Source organism: Meriones unguiculatus, chromosome 4 (genome assembly GCF_030254825.1).
Source record: "Meriones unguiculatus strain TT.TT164.6M chromosome 4, Bangor_MerUng_6.1, whole genome shotgun sequence".
NCBI lineage: Eukaryota > Metazoa > Chordata > Mammalia > Rodentia > Muridae > Meriones > Meriones unguiculatus.
The window spans coordinates 117,315,821-117,333,387 of NC_083352.1; the positions used below are offsets into that span (position 1 = coordinate 117,315,821).

Here is a 17,567-nt window from a genome sequence, read left to right on the forward strand (position 1 = left end):
TGATATTAATGGGAGAGGTGGTACTCTCCATGACTCAGCTCTTACAAACATGCTATTAGAAGTTGATAACTGATGTAGGAAGCACAATCATTGTCCCATGAGGGTATGGACACTGCTAGGTTTCCCAAGGCTCTATATCCATATGGTGACAAAAAGAGAGAGAGAGGAGGAAGGAGATAGCAACAGTGGCAGCATCCTAGAGGTTGTGAGGAGCATGTATCAGGAAATTTGGGAGGATTTGGGTGGGGGAAAGTAGAAGTGTGATCATATTTCATTGTATAAATGTACAAAATTCTTAAGAATAAAGAAGAAATATGTTGCAAAGACATACTCCACAGATGTTGGTATATAAAGCTGTCAGCTGTGCTGAGTGGAGCCAGCCTTAGGCAGAGAATATAACTCTTGATTGGAAAAAGCCAGGCTAAGGAGTTATGTGTAATTTCTCCTTACTGATACAGGGGTAACTTTGAAACAGTCTCTCTTCTTTATTTAGTCCAGATTACAAACATCTCAACTTGACCATGACCTTCTCTGTTTCACTCCTTCAAGGTGTGTAGCTATAAAACTTCAAGCCCATTGGTATGGACCTGTCTCCTCTCTGCCGTCCCTCCCATGTTACAGGCCAATTGTCCCAGTGCCTGTCTTGCATCCTTTCTCAGATGTACATGCAACATCCATGGAATCCTTTGCCTATCCAGGGACCCCCTTCTGTAGTTGACCACATACCCTTCCAGTTGCTCCAACTGAAGCTAGGAACGCCCCTTTAGTATGTCCTAAAACTGTCCAGAAACAGCACTGTTCCCCTGATTAATGCATTCTCTCTACTCTCTACAGAATAATCACCCTTTCTGCAGACCTCCACATCTCCACTCTGCTCTCACACTTGGTTGATAACTTGGTTGTCTATAATACTAAGGAGATTGAAGACATCTGATACTTCTTGACCCCCATATTACACATAATTCTCACATATTCAATCCTCTAGCCTGTTTGTAGAGATAAAATATTTGTTTTCGATGTGAAGACCAATTTCTCTACTTAATGTGCCAAATCCTACTTCCCTTTGCCTAATGGAAGTCATTACTCTAGCAATAGTCTACTGTCTACCCTACAGCAAAATTTCCCTCTATAACTGATCATTACACTTTACACAGAAGCTTTATTTCCATCATCTTTAGAAGGCAAAAACAGGATTGCCCAGTCTTACTTTCTCTTCCAGCTGCTATTCCATCCACTCTTTCCACGTGTCTTTTTTACCCTTCTGAATTTCTTGAATGCACCCAGCCAAAGCAGTTCAAATCCATACCATTTTGCCAATATTTTTCTTTTGAAATCACCTGTTGACTTACTTTTTGTTATTGTGATCAAATACAGTGACAAAAGCAACTTATAAGAGACAAGTAGTTCATCTTGGTTCACACTTGTAGGTAACAATCCATCATGGCACAGGAGTCACAGCAATCAGAGCTTGAAGCATCTGGTAACATTATATCCATAAACAAAAAGCAGAGCACAATAAATGCTTCTGTTCTGTTCATTTTTTCATTTCTTACAGTACAGAATCAAGGCTAAAGGAATACTGTCACCCAGAGTGGGCAGACCTTCCTACCTCAGTTAACCTGATCTAAAGATAGTCTTCAGACACATTCAGAGGTCCATGTTCTAGGTGGTTCTAGATCCCATCAAGTTGACAATGAGATTAACTCCTGTGATTTTCATGCATTCAACCATCATTTTCCCAGTAGTCAGATATTATTTAGCCAGCTGTCCTGATTAGGTATGGTTGGCTGTTATGTCGTCTTTAAATCTTCTATCCCACTTAGTTTCCAGGTTCTCACACATTTCTAGATATCTCTCTCCCTCAGGAACTCCTTTTCTCTCATGGATTTCTTTTAAACATCTCAGCTTTATTGACTTGTATGTTTAAGACTCTTTGCAGTCATTTCTGTACCAAAGGCTGCCCAAACCTAGGAAATGGGCTCTGTGGATCACATAGATCTCTTTGGCAGCTATTTCATTCTGCTGTTGCAGCAGGAAAATATCCAGCAACAATATATACATGATTGGGTATGACGATTTTCCAATAAAATTTTATTTACAAAAGCAAGCGGCTACTTGGATTTGTATCAAGGGCCACAGATTGCTGACTGCAGATCTATTTATTTACCTAATTATTTCTGATCCCTTGCCTTTAAAATCCACACACAAGCTAATAATTTTTCTAATTGATGTCTCCAGGCCAGACCTCTCCAGCCCTCCAGAGTGATTTATTCACCTGCTAGCTCAACCTCCTCACTTAGATTGCTCTGGTCTTTTGGAATAAAACATCCCAAACCAACACTAAAACATTCTTCTCCCCACTGTCTTCTCTATCTAAATTACTAGCACCTATATTTTAATAGTGGCTCAAGCCAAAATCCTTGACTCCTCCCTTTTGTCAAACTAAGACTCTGGATTTCACAGCACTAAAGACCCCATTTTGTGTTATGTTGTCTGTAACTGGTGCTCCCGGCTTTGTGCCAAGCAAAGTTTAGCTCACTCTCTACAGCTGACTCATGAGCATAATCTCTTAGTTCTGCCGTCAATACAGCAGGGCAGAGATATTGAACAGCCTACCCTTGCTCACATATACTGCTGTCTCTTCAGCCACTACGGTGACCAGTGTAGGTTATGTGAGCAGTTATGTAGACTTCAGCTTCATCCCTGGCCTCTGCATGCTGTTCTCAGCAATGCAGACAGAATGATTTAAAAACAAAACAAAACAAAACAAAACAAAACAACAAAACAACAACAACAAAAAACCCATGAAGTCATTCATACCAGCCTTCTGCTCTTTCGCTTCTGATCTTTCTCGTGTTATTGAGCTTAAACACCCAATGACATATAATGTCCCAAAGGTACTACAAGTCCTAATTCTGTTTGGGCTAATTCTTCATCTCCTACTTTTGTTTTCATTTCCTGAATCTAGTCATTGTCTTCAAGTATACTAAGAATGTATCTGCCTCAGGGCCTTTGTACTCGCCATCCCCTCTAACTAGAATGGCCTTCTACCAGATAAACAGGGTTATCTCTTTGACCTTCATCATGTCTTCATTCCTGTTTAGAGGCTAGAGAGTTCTTCCCAGCCAGTTTCATTTATATGTGGAAGCCTCTTACATGACACTTTGTCTCTTTTCTCTGTTTTGTGTATTCGCTTAGCATTTATCAACTGAAACACTGCGTTTACACTCTACCTTTTATTATCTATCTTCTCCCAAATAGAATGCACTCCATAGAGACTGGATTTTCCTGTCTATTTTGTTTACCATTACGATGTAAGTGCTTAGAACAGTTCCAACTAGATAATATGCAAGCATAAATATGTTATCAAATCAATGACTCCTGAGTCCTTGGAGACAAGATAAATTTTACAATTATTTACCAAAGAAATCAGAAGACCATTGTATGAGCTATTTAGCATCCTCAGTAAGCTATGAGAAGATGCAGCTTCTGCAGTTAGCAATATAATACCAATCCAGAAAAGGAGATTGAGGTAGACAACAACGGAGACAGGAAGAATTGTACCTGCAGAATTCAAAGTGTGGTTTCCACCCTGTATTACAGCAGCTCTTGGGGAAATGTAGTGGGATCCTAGAAAGGGACAGCCACGCAGGACACTTACTTTGTGCCAAGCACCTTGTAAAGCACATTATGATGGTGAAATAGTGAATTCCCCTCCAAACTATGAAGAAGATGCTGGTTTCCTCCCTTCCTTAAAGCAAAGAGATTTCCACCAAAACACATTAAATAATTTGCCCCAGCTTAGACAGCAAGCAAGTGTAAACCAAACATAAACTCTGACAGTGTGGGTTAAACCCATGCTCTTAGCCATTTCCTAGTAGAGGTCCAAGTGATGAAAAATACGAAATTTTATTTAAAATGGTAATCTGATTACCTTTTTACAAATGCATTCCCAGAGAAATATAGAGACAGATCCCTTTGACTTGCCCCGAGTAAAAGGATGTGACACAGCTAAGCAGGAAGGAGTTTAGGAGGTGCTGCATAGAAAGCCAACCCCTGGGCACTAGGGCTAAGGACAGGGATGAGCTACCCGTTTCATGAAAAACTCCAAGTACCAGGCCCCAGCTCTTACTGCAAGCTGATATCCGGAGCACATATACGGACTGCATCTTGTTCACTCTTCCTGTTGCTGTGATGCAGTACTCCTCTAACAAGAACTAAAGGAGCAAGAGTTTGTTTTGACTTTACAGCTTCATCATCACAGCAGAGAAATCAAGGTGACAGGGACCTAAATCACTTGGTCACATTGTTTCTGCAGTCAAGAGGAGAGCAACAGATACCTGTGCTCCGCCCCCTCTCTCTTTCTTCTACAGCCTATCAAGTTGAACACTGAGATAGACCATCGCAGAATGGGAAGGGCTTTAACAGCAAGTTGCCATTGGAAGGATACACTCCAGTCAGAGGAAGTACAGTGTGCTGTCCCTCCCCAAACATCCAGAAAGCCTCTCTGTAGAGAATCCTCCTCCTACCTGGTTATTTCTCTAAAGGCTCAGAGTGCATCCTCACCAAACAAGCAAAATACTTGTGGGGCCCGATACTTCACGAAGGTGTCCTGTTTCTTCTCTTTCTCTCTGTTTCTTCCTATTTCTTCCCTTTCCCTCTGACTTAGAGAAACTTAAAACAGGGACTAATTCACTAGAATGACCCACAAACCCAGACCACCTGCACTATCCCCGCTTCTGATAATACCTCTAAGGAGGTTTCAAAAAGGCAGGTTTCTGGACAGATAAAAAAAAATGACTCCAATTTAATATTTTAATTAAGGAGGAAAGAAACTGATATTGCAAAGCAAGGGTCTCCAGGAATTAGAGAGAAAATGCCCTTTTGTTGTTTTAATAAAGCAAATGTTAATATCCAGTTTAAAAATAACTAAGTAAACACAGGTAGGAAATGTGTCCTTAGAATGGAAATTAATATTTTAGAGACATGATTTTCCCCACACTGATCTTTTTTAAAAAGTTCAAAACTATTTGCTAGATGTGTGGTTAAGGAATAAAATCTTTAAATAAAAGCAAGTTCATAGAATGAAATTCACTAGAACTAAATTAATGAGATGTTTATTTATTTTATCCACTTGTACACAGTTAGTTTGACACACTCACAAAATAGTAAAATGGTTTTTAAAAGATACTAAATATAATTTTATACTAACATTTGAAAATTATTTGACATGGAAAAATTTCTTGGAAAAATATTTAAAACCTAATAAGGAAAATATTCTCATATAGTTATACAATATATTCAAAGATAGAATCAATGACTTAAACCCTTTCACTGAAGAAAAAGTTTAACAATTTAAGTTTGACATGACTTTACACGTGTGATCACCACTCAAGGAATTTGTATCCCATGGGACTCACAGCTCTTCAGGAAGAAAAATCACCATAAACTTCCTACCCAAATATGATGTGATCATAATTCTAGATGCCCAAGTCAGACAACCTTGCAATGAAAAGAAGGAAATTGGGTGCAGATATCCAAATCAAAATATAACTGAACAACACAAAAACATTGTATGAATAAAAAATATTTCAAGAAACTAACGTTGGTTAAACTTTGCAAAGTCCATTTATATAATTCACTGCATTAACATACTAAGAGAGGGTAGGAAACGTATCATTACTACAATGGATTCAGTTAAAGCCCAGCATGATTTCAAAACAAAATTTATTTGAATCTGAGGAATAAAATGGACCTTTTTAACCTGCTAAATGATAACTACAAGTGACCTACAAAACACCACAGAAAGGATAAAAGAATAGCATCATTATCTTTAAAATTGGAAAAACACATATGTCTATCATTATTCCCATTAAATACTGTATTGGTGACCCTAAAAGACAAAAATAAAATGAGCTAAAAGATTGGAAATAATAAGACTGTTATTAGCCACAGATGCTAGGATTATTTACATAGATAACCAAAAGTAGTCTGAATAAGATATTAAAATTAACATTGATGTATTTCCCAAGATATCCATATTGAAGAGCACATTCCATTTCTATTCACCTAACAAGGATATGATATTTTTTAAGGATACTATTTACATTTGTGATAAACATATACGAAGGACATCAAACAAAGCCCCTCCAAGGAATACATTATACTTGTGATGGGAAATATAATACTATAAAATAATATGAAGGCAAATTACCTAGAAACAATTACAATGAAAACCCCAAACTCTTTAAAAACAAAGTACATGCTGATACAAAAATGTATTAATACTAAAAAAAGATGGCTAGCTAAGACAGTCCTGAAGGTGAAGTTTAATATTACATGGTTTGTGTGTGTTTACCACCTATACATGTATGTGTATGAATATATAACACCTGTGTAATATACATATATAATGTGTATAAGTGTTTTGCCTACATGTATATCTATGCACCATGTGTGTGCAGTGCTCATAGAGGCCAAATATCTTGTTTCCACTGAGACTAGTTACAAATGTTTGTGAACTACCACATGGGTACTGGGAATTGACCCCAGGCCCTCTGGAAAAGTAACCACTGCTCTTAACCACAGACCCACCCTCCATCCCCTGGTTTTCCTTATTGAGATAAATTATTATTCATTAGACAATGTGATGTTCATACAAGGCTGGCCTAAAAGAAGAGCTAAACAAAACGAATTCAGCACCCATACATGTGTGGGAGTAAGGTAGAAGTTTAAGGCAGCATGGCAGTAAGTCAAGAAATTTATTTTAGTAAATGACGCTAGACTGCAAATGTGCATTTACTAAAGGCCATTTTGTCAAAAGCATAGCTTCCATACTTTTCATAAGCACTTATGAATATTGTTGGACCTTAAAATAGAGAAATAATCTCTTCAAAATCACTATTTTTAGGAATATCTCAGGAGCCAAATCTACAATGAGGATTTCAATGGGAGAATATTTAGGGGGTCACCCTGGATGTGGAGAGGGAGGGACAAGGACAGGGAGGAATCAGGGCAACACGTATTAGCCAGCAACTCCACCAACCATTGGATTTTAAAACAAAACCTTTCAAAGTGTGGCCCAAACACTGGCACTGAATCATTCATTCTTTCTACATGTCAGATGAGTACAAACACATGCACGAAGTGTTCTAAAAAGAGAAATGTTTATTTTCATTGGTTTTTGAGTGACACTTAGAGGTTTTAATTTTATTTTCCCAGTGATTAATACTTAAAGTAATTTATTATAGCATCAGTCAGCCATGGGTTGGAAATCGTCTTTATCATCTTCACTGTCATCTCTGCCGCCACCGTTTCCCCGCCACACACACACACACACACACACACACACACACACACACACACAGCCAAGATTTTAGTGTTTAAAACTTTGATTAGAGCAGTAGAATGTGGAGTAACCAAACCAGCAGTGAGGAAACACGGATGTCCAATCACCAACTTCCTTTCTTTTATGACTGACAATTGTTTTAAACACTTCACTAACACTTCTTACTTCCCCAATGTGCTGACCACTGCGCTTCCCTTGGCCTTAGGAAAAGAGGAAATGGGGTGTTTGAGAGCCTGCATTGTTCAGTCAGACAGGGTGGGGGACCAACAGAGTCTGCTGCTGTTTGCCTTTCTCTTTTGCTTTCACACAAAAATTAAAGGCCGCTGATAAATTCAACTCTATCAACATTAATAACTGATCTATATCCAAAGGCAAATACAAGACACAAACTGAGAGATCGCCTGGGTTTTGTTTTTTTTGTTTGTCTGTTTTCTGTGCTGGGTACAGAACCCAGGGCTCTCATTGTGACAGACAAATATTCCGCTCCTGAGCTGCAGTCCAGCCCTCAGAGAGGTTGTTTTAGTATAAGACTTGTTTTATGAAATAAAAAAACCAGTAGATCAACACAAAGAGGCAATATCCAACCAATATTAACAGATGCTCAGCTTGCTTACTAACTAGGTAAGAACAGATAGAAATCTCTGTGAAGTGTCACTTTACACTTACCAGGTGGCCTAGACTTTCAAAGCTGATAATGCCAAATACTTTTTTTTTTCTGGTTCTTTGAAATAGGGTTTCTTTATATAACAGCCCTGGAACTAACTCTGTAGACCAGGCTAGCCTTGAACACACAGAAATCTACATGCCTTTGCTTACCAAGTGCTGGCATTAAAAGCATGCACCAACACTGCCTGACTGCCAAATACCTTTTAAAGATATAGAAATATGGGGACTTACAGAACAATGTGTAAGAGAGTTTGAAATGCTGGTACCACTTTGGAAAACAATTTGGTATCACGCAGGTGCTCAGGACATCTGGAGACTGATAAGGGCTTGTGTCTGTGTATTCCTACATCCATCTTGGAAACTATGGGTACTCTGGGAGGAACAAGCAATCGTCCCTGGATGGAGCTGAAAAAGAGACTGTCCAAGCACCCAATGGTGCTGTGATGACAGAGAGCTGACTATGAGGCACCATGTCAATAAGCAGGCATCCAGAACATCTGCCAACTATAGGCTGTCTGGAAGAAGAGCATTACACACCTTCAGCAGAGCTGTCTGGCCCAGAATGAAAAGGCAGTCTTGGAGGTGGAAGCCCCCTCAAAGCCAGGCAAGACTAGTGAGCCACATCCCAAATGACAGAAGACAAAAGCCGAAGGATGTAAATAGGTAGGGCCTTGAAGATGAGCTAAAGTCCTTACCTCTTTTACCAGAAGATTCTCTGTGGTAGCCAGAAGGCTTGAGTCCACCTTAGTGATGTCTGATATACAAACATATTTTTAAAAAACATATATTCATATGAGTCATGCACAAGAGAGATCCATCTGGATCCCTGTGTTCAATCTGAAGTCAATGATACGATAAAGTTAGAAAAATGACAAATATGTGAACTTAAGAGGAATAAAACACAGCTAATGGACCTCCAGGTGTCCTAGAATGATGAATGGAAGTCTAGGAACACCTGGTCTCTGTATATGAAAGGAAGAAAGGAAAACTAAATGACCTGTTGTCCTGGGGCATGTGTACATATTGATGACTCCAAATAAGAATTTAGGGTGATTAACATAAAACTCTGTCGTCGTACCTGTTGTGTTCATGTTGGTGGTAATGGGGGAAGAAAGAACCAATGATGAGAGGCATAAAGTGAATGCTACCTTGCTTCTTAGACAGTTAGCATGTGATCATTTTATAATCATTCTGTAAACACAGCTAAATTTTATATATTTTAATACCATGCAAATCAAAAGAGAAGCTTTTTAATATAATGCAAAAAAGAGAAAGAAAATAATAAAATTATGAAAATGCAATTAGTAGAAAACAACAGAAATTCCATAGTTTTAATCAAGGAACACAAATAGAGGTATTAATTAAGGAGATTTTAAAGTGTTACTGAGTAGAAGGGACCCGTGGCTATAGAGATGTCCTTTGTCCTCAAAAGAAGAGATAAATGAAAGTGCAAGAATCAATCATGTTGTAAGAGCTTTGAAATTTTATAAAATTATTACAAAGTTCTTCCGTTTCCTTTTTTTTCTGACATAAGGTCTCATGCAATCGTGGTCACTCTCAAACATGTTATGTGGACAAGGATGGCTTTGACCATCTTATCCTCTCACCTCCACCTCCTGCCCACTAGGATCACGAGTGTGTGTTCTTCTTGAATTGGTGGGTAACCATGCTTATTGGATGTAACCAGAAACATCATCATGTCATCCCAAACTATAGGGAGAAACTGTCATAGTAGGAGCTATGACTCAGTGAAGGCTGAAAGCATATGCCAGGGTATAAAATAAGCCATTGTGGAAAGCTGGCATTTTAAATCATAGCGGAAAATTTTCACCGGCCAAGAACATTGTAAGAAATTACGAGTAAATTTCTACTATGCACAATGTAGAAAATAAATTCCAGATGGATGGCAGTATTAGGTATAAGAAGAAAAATGGCAGTAACATAAAAAAGTCATAATAATTACTCACTGGTGTTTTTTATTTGCTTTATCGGTAGCAAGAAAGATAATCTGCCCTCAACTGGAAAGCCTAGTACTGCTAGCTTGAATCACCCTCACAGCCTCCATCAGACAAACCCTCACCCATCTCCATCCCACAAACTTTCCCACCAAGGAATCCCCTGCTACCCACCACAGATCCCCTTGTCCACTAGATGGACCTTCCCGTGTTCAGACAAACTAAGATGAATCCACAGAAATCCCATTTCTCTCTTCATTTCACTATCTACTCCTCAATGATTAAACCACCTCAACTCTCCCCAGTTTCTTGCACTGCTGGGAGACAGATTATCCTCCACTTCTAAAGAAAAATGAAGCTATTAGGATACTGAAGCTCCCTGCCTAAGCAGCTCAATCTGTTTGTCCCCTTTCTGTCTCTCAAAGTGGGAAGGGAACCTTTTCCCACCCTTTCCTGCTTTTCTCTCTTCAGGGAACTCCCAAGTCACCCCCTTTCTCTTTCCCACCCTTCCACCTTGAGGCCCCTGTTGGATTATTTTTGCCTGGCCTAACCATGTGAAAACTCTCTCCATCTTAGGAAATGGACTTTGTCTTTACCTTTCTTCTCACCTTGGTTGTCTTTTACATTTCCTCGCCCTTTATAACTAATAGTCTTTGCTCATGCCCCTTCATCTTCTACTTTTCTTTTTCCAGCCCTCTCCAGAAATGTTATACAGCCAGTCTCTGTAAACTATTCTTACTCCAGCCACAAGTGTTGAGCTGCTTCTGGGTTGTCCATTCAGCCGTATCCATCACTGCTACCCAGTCCCTTCCTAACCCTGTCTCCATCCATAGCTGCTGCTATGACAATTCAACTTCCTGGTTTCCTAGTTTCTTCTTTCAATGTAGGGTCCTCGGTGCCCATGTGTTTTCCTCCTCATTGTTGAGACAAGGTCATCTTAGCTGAGTCTGAAAGCTCCCCCCCCCTTTTCTATACTCTTGCTGCTGAACCCATTTCCAGGACATGATTTTTAATATCCAGGCATTGGCCTTGGTTTTGTCTCTCTAAAAGCTATTCACCCACTCTGGCTGGATGTTCTATATATTCGTCAAGTCTAAGAAAAACTGAGTTCACCGGATTCCTCTTCAAAACTAGTCATCCTTTGAGACCCTTCCCTGTAGGAACAAGAGCCTGACTCCTGGTTTCTATTTAGCAATGCTGGGGCCCTCTCTGACACATCCTATCATATTTGTCCTCATCCATCACCATCAATTCATGCTGGTTTAGCATGACAGAAATCCCCTACAGTTCATTTCTTTTCTACACTCCTTGTCTCCAGAATGACTACAGACTTCCTAGCTGATTTTTCTCCTTCCACCTTTGACCTCAGAAAGCTATCCACCACACTCCCATTACTCCCTGCCTTTACCCTAGATACTTCTACTTATCCATCAGCTCTAGCTTACTGGCCACTTGATATCCTGTCATGTTCTCCTGTCATGCCTCTGTTCATTGTTCTCTTAGTGCCACATCCCCTGGCCTGAGAGTTCTGGTAATAACTCGAATGAAACTATCCGTGAGTGTAGTTATTTAACACATGTCTGCTCCCTGGATCACAAGTTTTAAGAGGATTTGGCCACATTTCTCTTTGTTATTTGCATATCCCTAATGTCAACAACAGTCCACTGATCACATTAATTAAGATATATTTGCAGAAAGGGAAAGGTAGTTAGAAAGAAGCAATATGAAAATTGACCCATTTTAAAAGCTTCTACACACTTAAAAGCTTTAAAACACAAATGAAATCTGGCAAAAGAAAAAAATTATTTGTAAACTATGCATAAATAACTGTGTCTTCAGTGTCTTTACAAGGGGATGGTAGTGACAATTCCATAAGATGAAGATCAGCAAAAATAAAGAAGCATACAGAAAGATGAGCACAAGGTGTAGGGAGCAAATTCTCAACAGAATTAATGCCAAAGATTAATTTAAGTGAAAAAAAATCTTTTTTCAGGATGTTTTCCAGGATTCTAAAAATGACACAAATACTTAATTTTTTTAAATAGTCAGTGTGGGTAGAAATCTGGCCTAGGCATAATCTTTTGTTGGAAGCCCAGACTTAAACAAACTTTCTGGGAGGCAATCTGGTAATATGTGTCAAAATTCCTAAATGCGGTAGTTGATCTACTTAGACCTAGTAAATTAATTGCCACAAATCTATCTTGAGGACATGAGCAAAGTTGCGTGCAGATTGTTTACCAGAATACTCACAGAGAGAGCTTAAATTATGAAATTTTCAAGAACACAGATAGACTGGAAAATAACATATTGAGTGAGTGACCCAGGCTCAGAGTTCCAGATATTACATTGTAAGGGAACAATATAGGCTCAGGACACCCAAGACCAAGTCTTTGCACAAAGGAGGCTTGTTTATCTCAATAGGATAGAGAACAGGGAATAAGAGACAAAGATAGGAGATAGAGGATAAGAGAGAAGTGGAAGGGTCAAAGGAGAGAGAGAGAAGAGGTATGAGTCCCAGAGGACATAGGACTGTCTCTGGATACAGAGGGAAACAGACATGGCCCACAGGCAAATGGCAGTTTATAAAGGTAAAAGGGGAAGACATGTTACGGTGAAGTATTTAATTTTAATTAAGCATGTAAGTTAGGTCAGCCAAAGAATTCTTTTGATTGGTGGACTTAAATACTTTGGTAGCTGGATTTTGGTAGCCTCAGGAGGAGGAATTGGTCAAATATGGAAATGGATCTTTGGGCTTTAGTGTGGAACTCTGCTATTAAGGTCTGGCATTTCCAGATAGACTCTGAGCTCGGTGTATGAAGATGGACTTCCTTTCTCATCGGGCTCCCTCTTCTCCTGATCTGGGGAACCCCAGATCCCCTAAGGAGCATCACATAGCTCTCAGGGAAGATGACAGGTCTGACTCTTTCCTGATAAGAAACCTGTTCAGCAAACATCTGGGGATTCTGGAGATACCCACTCAATGCTAATAAGGTGTCTTGGTGTTTGGGCTTTAACTTGTACCTTTAAGGAGATTCTCCCCAGCCATGGGATAATTAAGGACTGCTTTTCCCTCTTATGATAGGGCTGTTTTGTTACATGCAGATTATGTATCTCTTTCACCCCTAGCCCCGTCAAATCAAACACTTTCACCGTCAAAACACTGCCCACAGACCAAGGTTTATAATTCCCTGTTTCACACAAAATAAAGGAAGACCGGCATCATCTATTTCACCATGCCGTCTGAAATCTGTCATTTATTCTGAGGGAGGAAGGGTTCCCCTCCTCCCTGAAGGCCACCAAGAGATTCTGCAGCCCTGCAGTTTTGTTGCCCTGGAGGAAAAGAAAAAGGTGTTGGGGGGTATTCCAGCATCTGCCTGTCTCAGTCTCAGAGCCTCGCACCTGCTCAAAGCAGCCATGACCTGCCCAACTCAGGCCAGGCTCTTGTTGCTGCCTGACTGAGGTTCTGGAGCTCTAAGTTCCTTTCACACAGTTCCTTCACCCTTTTCTGTCCAGACTGTTTCTTCCTGTCTCCAGACCAGCAGCGTCGAATTTTAGGAATGTAATCTAACAGTTTTTATCAAGGCAGAGGGAATGGGAGAGAAGGGAAGGGCCCCCAGAGCCATGTTTGCTGCGCTCAGGCTGGCTAGAGTGACGTCGCATATTGTCTCTCATGCATAGCTCTAAGCTTCTAATTTTTATGTGTGCATTTTTCATTTCAGTGAGTTTTGGTAGGAATCTCTCTACTCAAAAGGTGCCCAGGAGAGGGGAAATACAGGTTTTAACTAAGGGACTAAGAGCAGGAAAGCAATACACATGACACTGAAGTGGAGCAGGGGCCTGAGGAGCATAAGGGCACAAGCAGGGGCAGGGAAATGGGAGAAGGAAGCTCAGCAACAAAGAAATATGAGCTGAGCATAGGGAAACCTGTTCTTTGCATGATAATTGAAAAAATCATGTTTAGCCCAGTGTTATCCATAATCATAAAAACTTTCAGCCAGCGTTAGCGCTCAATAGGACAATTGCTGTGAACGGAGCGCAATCACGTGCCTCCAAGAGGCTGTTAAAATGTCGAATCACAAAAGTACTTTTTTTTTTCTAGACAAGGTTTCTCTGTGTAGCCCTGGCTATTCTTAACTCACTTTCTAGACCAGGCTGTCCTGGAACTCATGGAGACCCGCCTGCCTCTGCCTCCCAAGGGCTGGGATTACAGGCATACACCACCAAGCCTGGCTAATTTTAGGAATTTTTAACATCTGTGATTTGCCTAGTTATGAAAGAATGTAAAAATACAACATACACAGGATTAATTAATTTTGAAAAAATGTGAATTCAAATTTTATATTAAAAATCTGTATGTACCTATATATGCATATATGCACCAGAAGATTTTGTTCATTTTCTTTTAACATTTTGCTGTTTTTGTTTTTGTTTTTCTGTTTTTTTTTTCAGCTTCATCCCACTTTTGTTGAAAATAGCTTCTTTTCTCCTACAATATATCCTGATTACAGTTTCCCCTCCCTCTACTCCTCCAAGTCTTCCCCACTTTTTTTCCATCCAAATCCATTCACTTTCTTTCTCTCATTAGAATCAACTTCTATGGTGAGATAACAGCAACTCATCACAATAAGATTTTAAAAAATGACATCAGAGTTGGACAAGGCAAACAAACAGAGGGAAGGCGCAAGAATAAGAGACCCAGTCGCTCACGCACTCAGGAGTCCCCTAAAAAAATAAACTGAAACCTATAATACATATTCAGAAGACCTGGTGTAGACCTTAAGATCTTTCTGTAGATTCTTAATACCAACAAATCATATGCATCATGACCATAATGAGAAAAACTAAAAGCATTTTAATTTGACAATGGGGAACTGCTTGCAGCATATGGTTGAGGCTCTATCCAGAGAGGTAAAGCGTGATGATTAAGAGTATATGCTTTGAAGCTCTGAGACAGGTGTTCCGTTCCCTCTTTACAACTTAAGAGTGGTATGCCCTTGACCAAGTTAGTTAATTCTCACAGCTTCATTTCCTTTATCAGCGTGAAGGAGATAATACATAGTAGGCAGAGCTATTTTGTAGCTTAAGTGAAATAATGTTATGTAAAATCCTGATCAAAGAGTAAGCGCTTACCTGCTTTTATAATGCTGAAGTATAAATAGATCGGGCAAAGATTTACATGAATGCTTCATTCTCTAAGGGCTAATCAGTAGAAGTTTGGGGAATCATTGACTTTCTGGCTCAGCATCTTCCAGACTGTTGTGTGAGGCTGCTGGAAGATAGTGATGGAAAGACTTGCCTCTTACAGAAGCGGTCCCAGGAAAAGTGTGCTCACGAGGGCCAAATACTGGCATAGGTCATGCATTGACCTCTTCACCCAACCAAAAAGTGGATAGTGAACATCTACCCAACAAGAGATTAGGAGACTCAGCAGCATTATGTGTTAGCTTATTTCTAGGAGCAATGTGAGGTCCTCTAATTGGGCACATGGTTACTGATGGATCCAGGAATTAAGAAAACAAGGAAATATTTTCTAAAGTTGGAAAAACTTGGCAGGGCCAGGGAAATTCATTATTAAAATGATAGCAAAACCAATTTTTCACCCTTCAAATCACAATCCTAAAGCAGGCAGGAGCCTACTTATGTCCTCTGTGCCTGATTAGGTTTACTTCACCAGTGGATTTGCCAAATAGGTGAATGAAAAGCTGCCAGTCTTTGAGTCAAATTCATTTTCTGTTTTTACAAGTAAAGTTTTATCAGAACACATCCATATTTATTCATTTACAGGTTCTCTATAGTCATTTTTGTGCTACAATGGCAGTCAAGAAGTTGAACCAGAGATAGTATCAGCCATCAGTCCTGGAGTTAATATTTAGTCCTTTATAGAAAATTTGATAGACCCGGTAATGGTCAGTGGAGCTGGAGAAATTATATAGGAGGTAACACTAGGCTCACAGCATTTCCCTTCTATAGTTCCAGGAGCTGTTCCTCTTGAATCCATCCAAGGAGGGCCCTTTGAGGAGAAGATCTACATCCAGTGGAAACCTCCCAATGAGACCAATGGGGTCATCACACTCTATGAGGTAAGGGGCCTCCTGGGCTGCTTCAGTTGGCTCAGCTTTATTCAGTGAGTGAATACCTGTTCTTTCAAGGTCATAAAGGTGAGTGAGATACAAGCTGGGCACAGAGTTGGACTGTTTTGGTCATCTCAAAAAAAAGCATGTGGACATACCATGCATTGATGTGATCATGGTCAGGAGTGATCCTTTCTGCAAATAGGTCAATAGTTCAAGGCTGCAGATTGTGCTGATGTATAAGAGAAGACCCAGACCTGGAAGCCAGAAGCTAACGTTCAAATGGGATACCACGATGCTCATAGTAAATTGCCCCATATATATCAGACCATGAGTTTTTGAGAGAATCCTATAGTCATTCTTTGTTTCAAGGGTAAAAGGTTCCCAAGTTTTAACTTGCTCTGTGCCCAAAGCATATTGTATCATTAGCCAACTGGTAGTTCATAATCTTCCTCACCCATCAGCCAAGCTTTACCATGTCAGACATGAAATAGACCATATTCAGGAGGAACACAGCCACCAAGCAAACATCTGAAGATGGTAAACTAAGGTATATAGAAGGCCATTGGAGAACAAAAACAAAATTATCTCCACAAAAGCTAATATCCAAGTCAAGAACCAGCATGTCTTGAAGACTGACTTTCCTTTCATTTCTGTGCTCTGAGACACCATGAGCTTCTAATACAGGACAAAGTAGAAAAAGACAGTGACACAGATGAGAGGCATAGATGCTGAAATTTAAAAAAGCTGTGGCCTTGTGTCCCAAGACTTTTCCATATTCTCAGATTCTCCTTGGTAGGACCCTCCTCTCCTCAGGTCTGATCCGTCATCTGTAAAATGAAGGTGCCAATCACTGCTTCAGATTATAGCACACCTGAGGAGAGAAAGGGCACAGAGATTCTCAGGCTGAAACAGGAACCCTGGCCCACAGGGGGCTTATATCACTGAGTATCCATGCAGAAACACACACCTACAGGGAGCAGTTTTGGGGAGAAAGCTGGGAGCATTATAAAGTACTTTACAGTAAAGGATCAGGATTAGTCTAATGAACTCACAAGCTTTCTAGAGACCGCAGGTATCTCTGAAGCAGGTTATCACTATGTGCAGTAAAAAACATATTGTCTCACTGGATACCTGGTTTCAAAAGAGCTATCCAACATCTTCATTTTAGAAAACGCAGGGATCTTGGTGCTGTTCTCAGGGATAACACTGGAAGGAGGAATACAAGCACAGTAATGCCTGTGAGCCTCCTTGGGCCAGAAAGAAAATCTTTCCTCCTGTGTTTGTTGTAAGAGGAGAAGCATTTGTATGGCAGACTTGGCTAGGATATGGTCAAACACTGTAGAACAAAGACAAACAAAAAAAACTATAAATTCACAGTTGCTTGAGTTTCATTACAGAGATTACAATCAGAAAAAGGAAGGGAGAAAGACCAAGAGAGGGAGAGAAAATGGAGGGAGGCAGTGAGGGAGGGAGGGAAAATGGAAGCAGGGAGAGACAGAAAGACAGATAAAGAGAGACAGACAG

The 17,567-nt window shown here is 39.9% G+C and overlaps 1 protein-coding gene across 17 annotated transcripts in view; it reads left to right on the forward strand.

The window, feature by feature from the left end:
• The window catches only part of Ptprt (protein tyrosine phosphatase receptor type T), a 1,127,865-nt gene that overhangs the window by 723,104 nt on the left and 387,194 nt on the right, over window positions 1-17,567 (forward strand). For all 17 annotated transcript variants that reach the window (XM_060382888.1, XM_060382893.1, XM_060382885.1 and 14 more), the window contains exon 9: window positions 15,940-16,049. In XM_060382888.1, coding sequence (XP_060238871.1) covers window positions 15,940-16,049 — 110 coding nt within the window. The remainder of the gene's footprint in view (window positions 1-15,939; window positions 16,050-17,567) is intronic.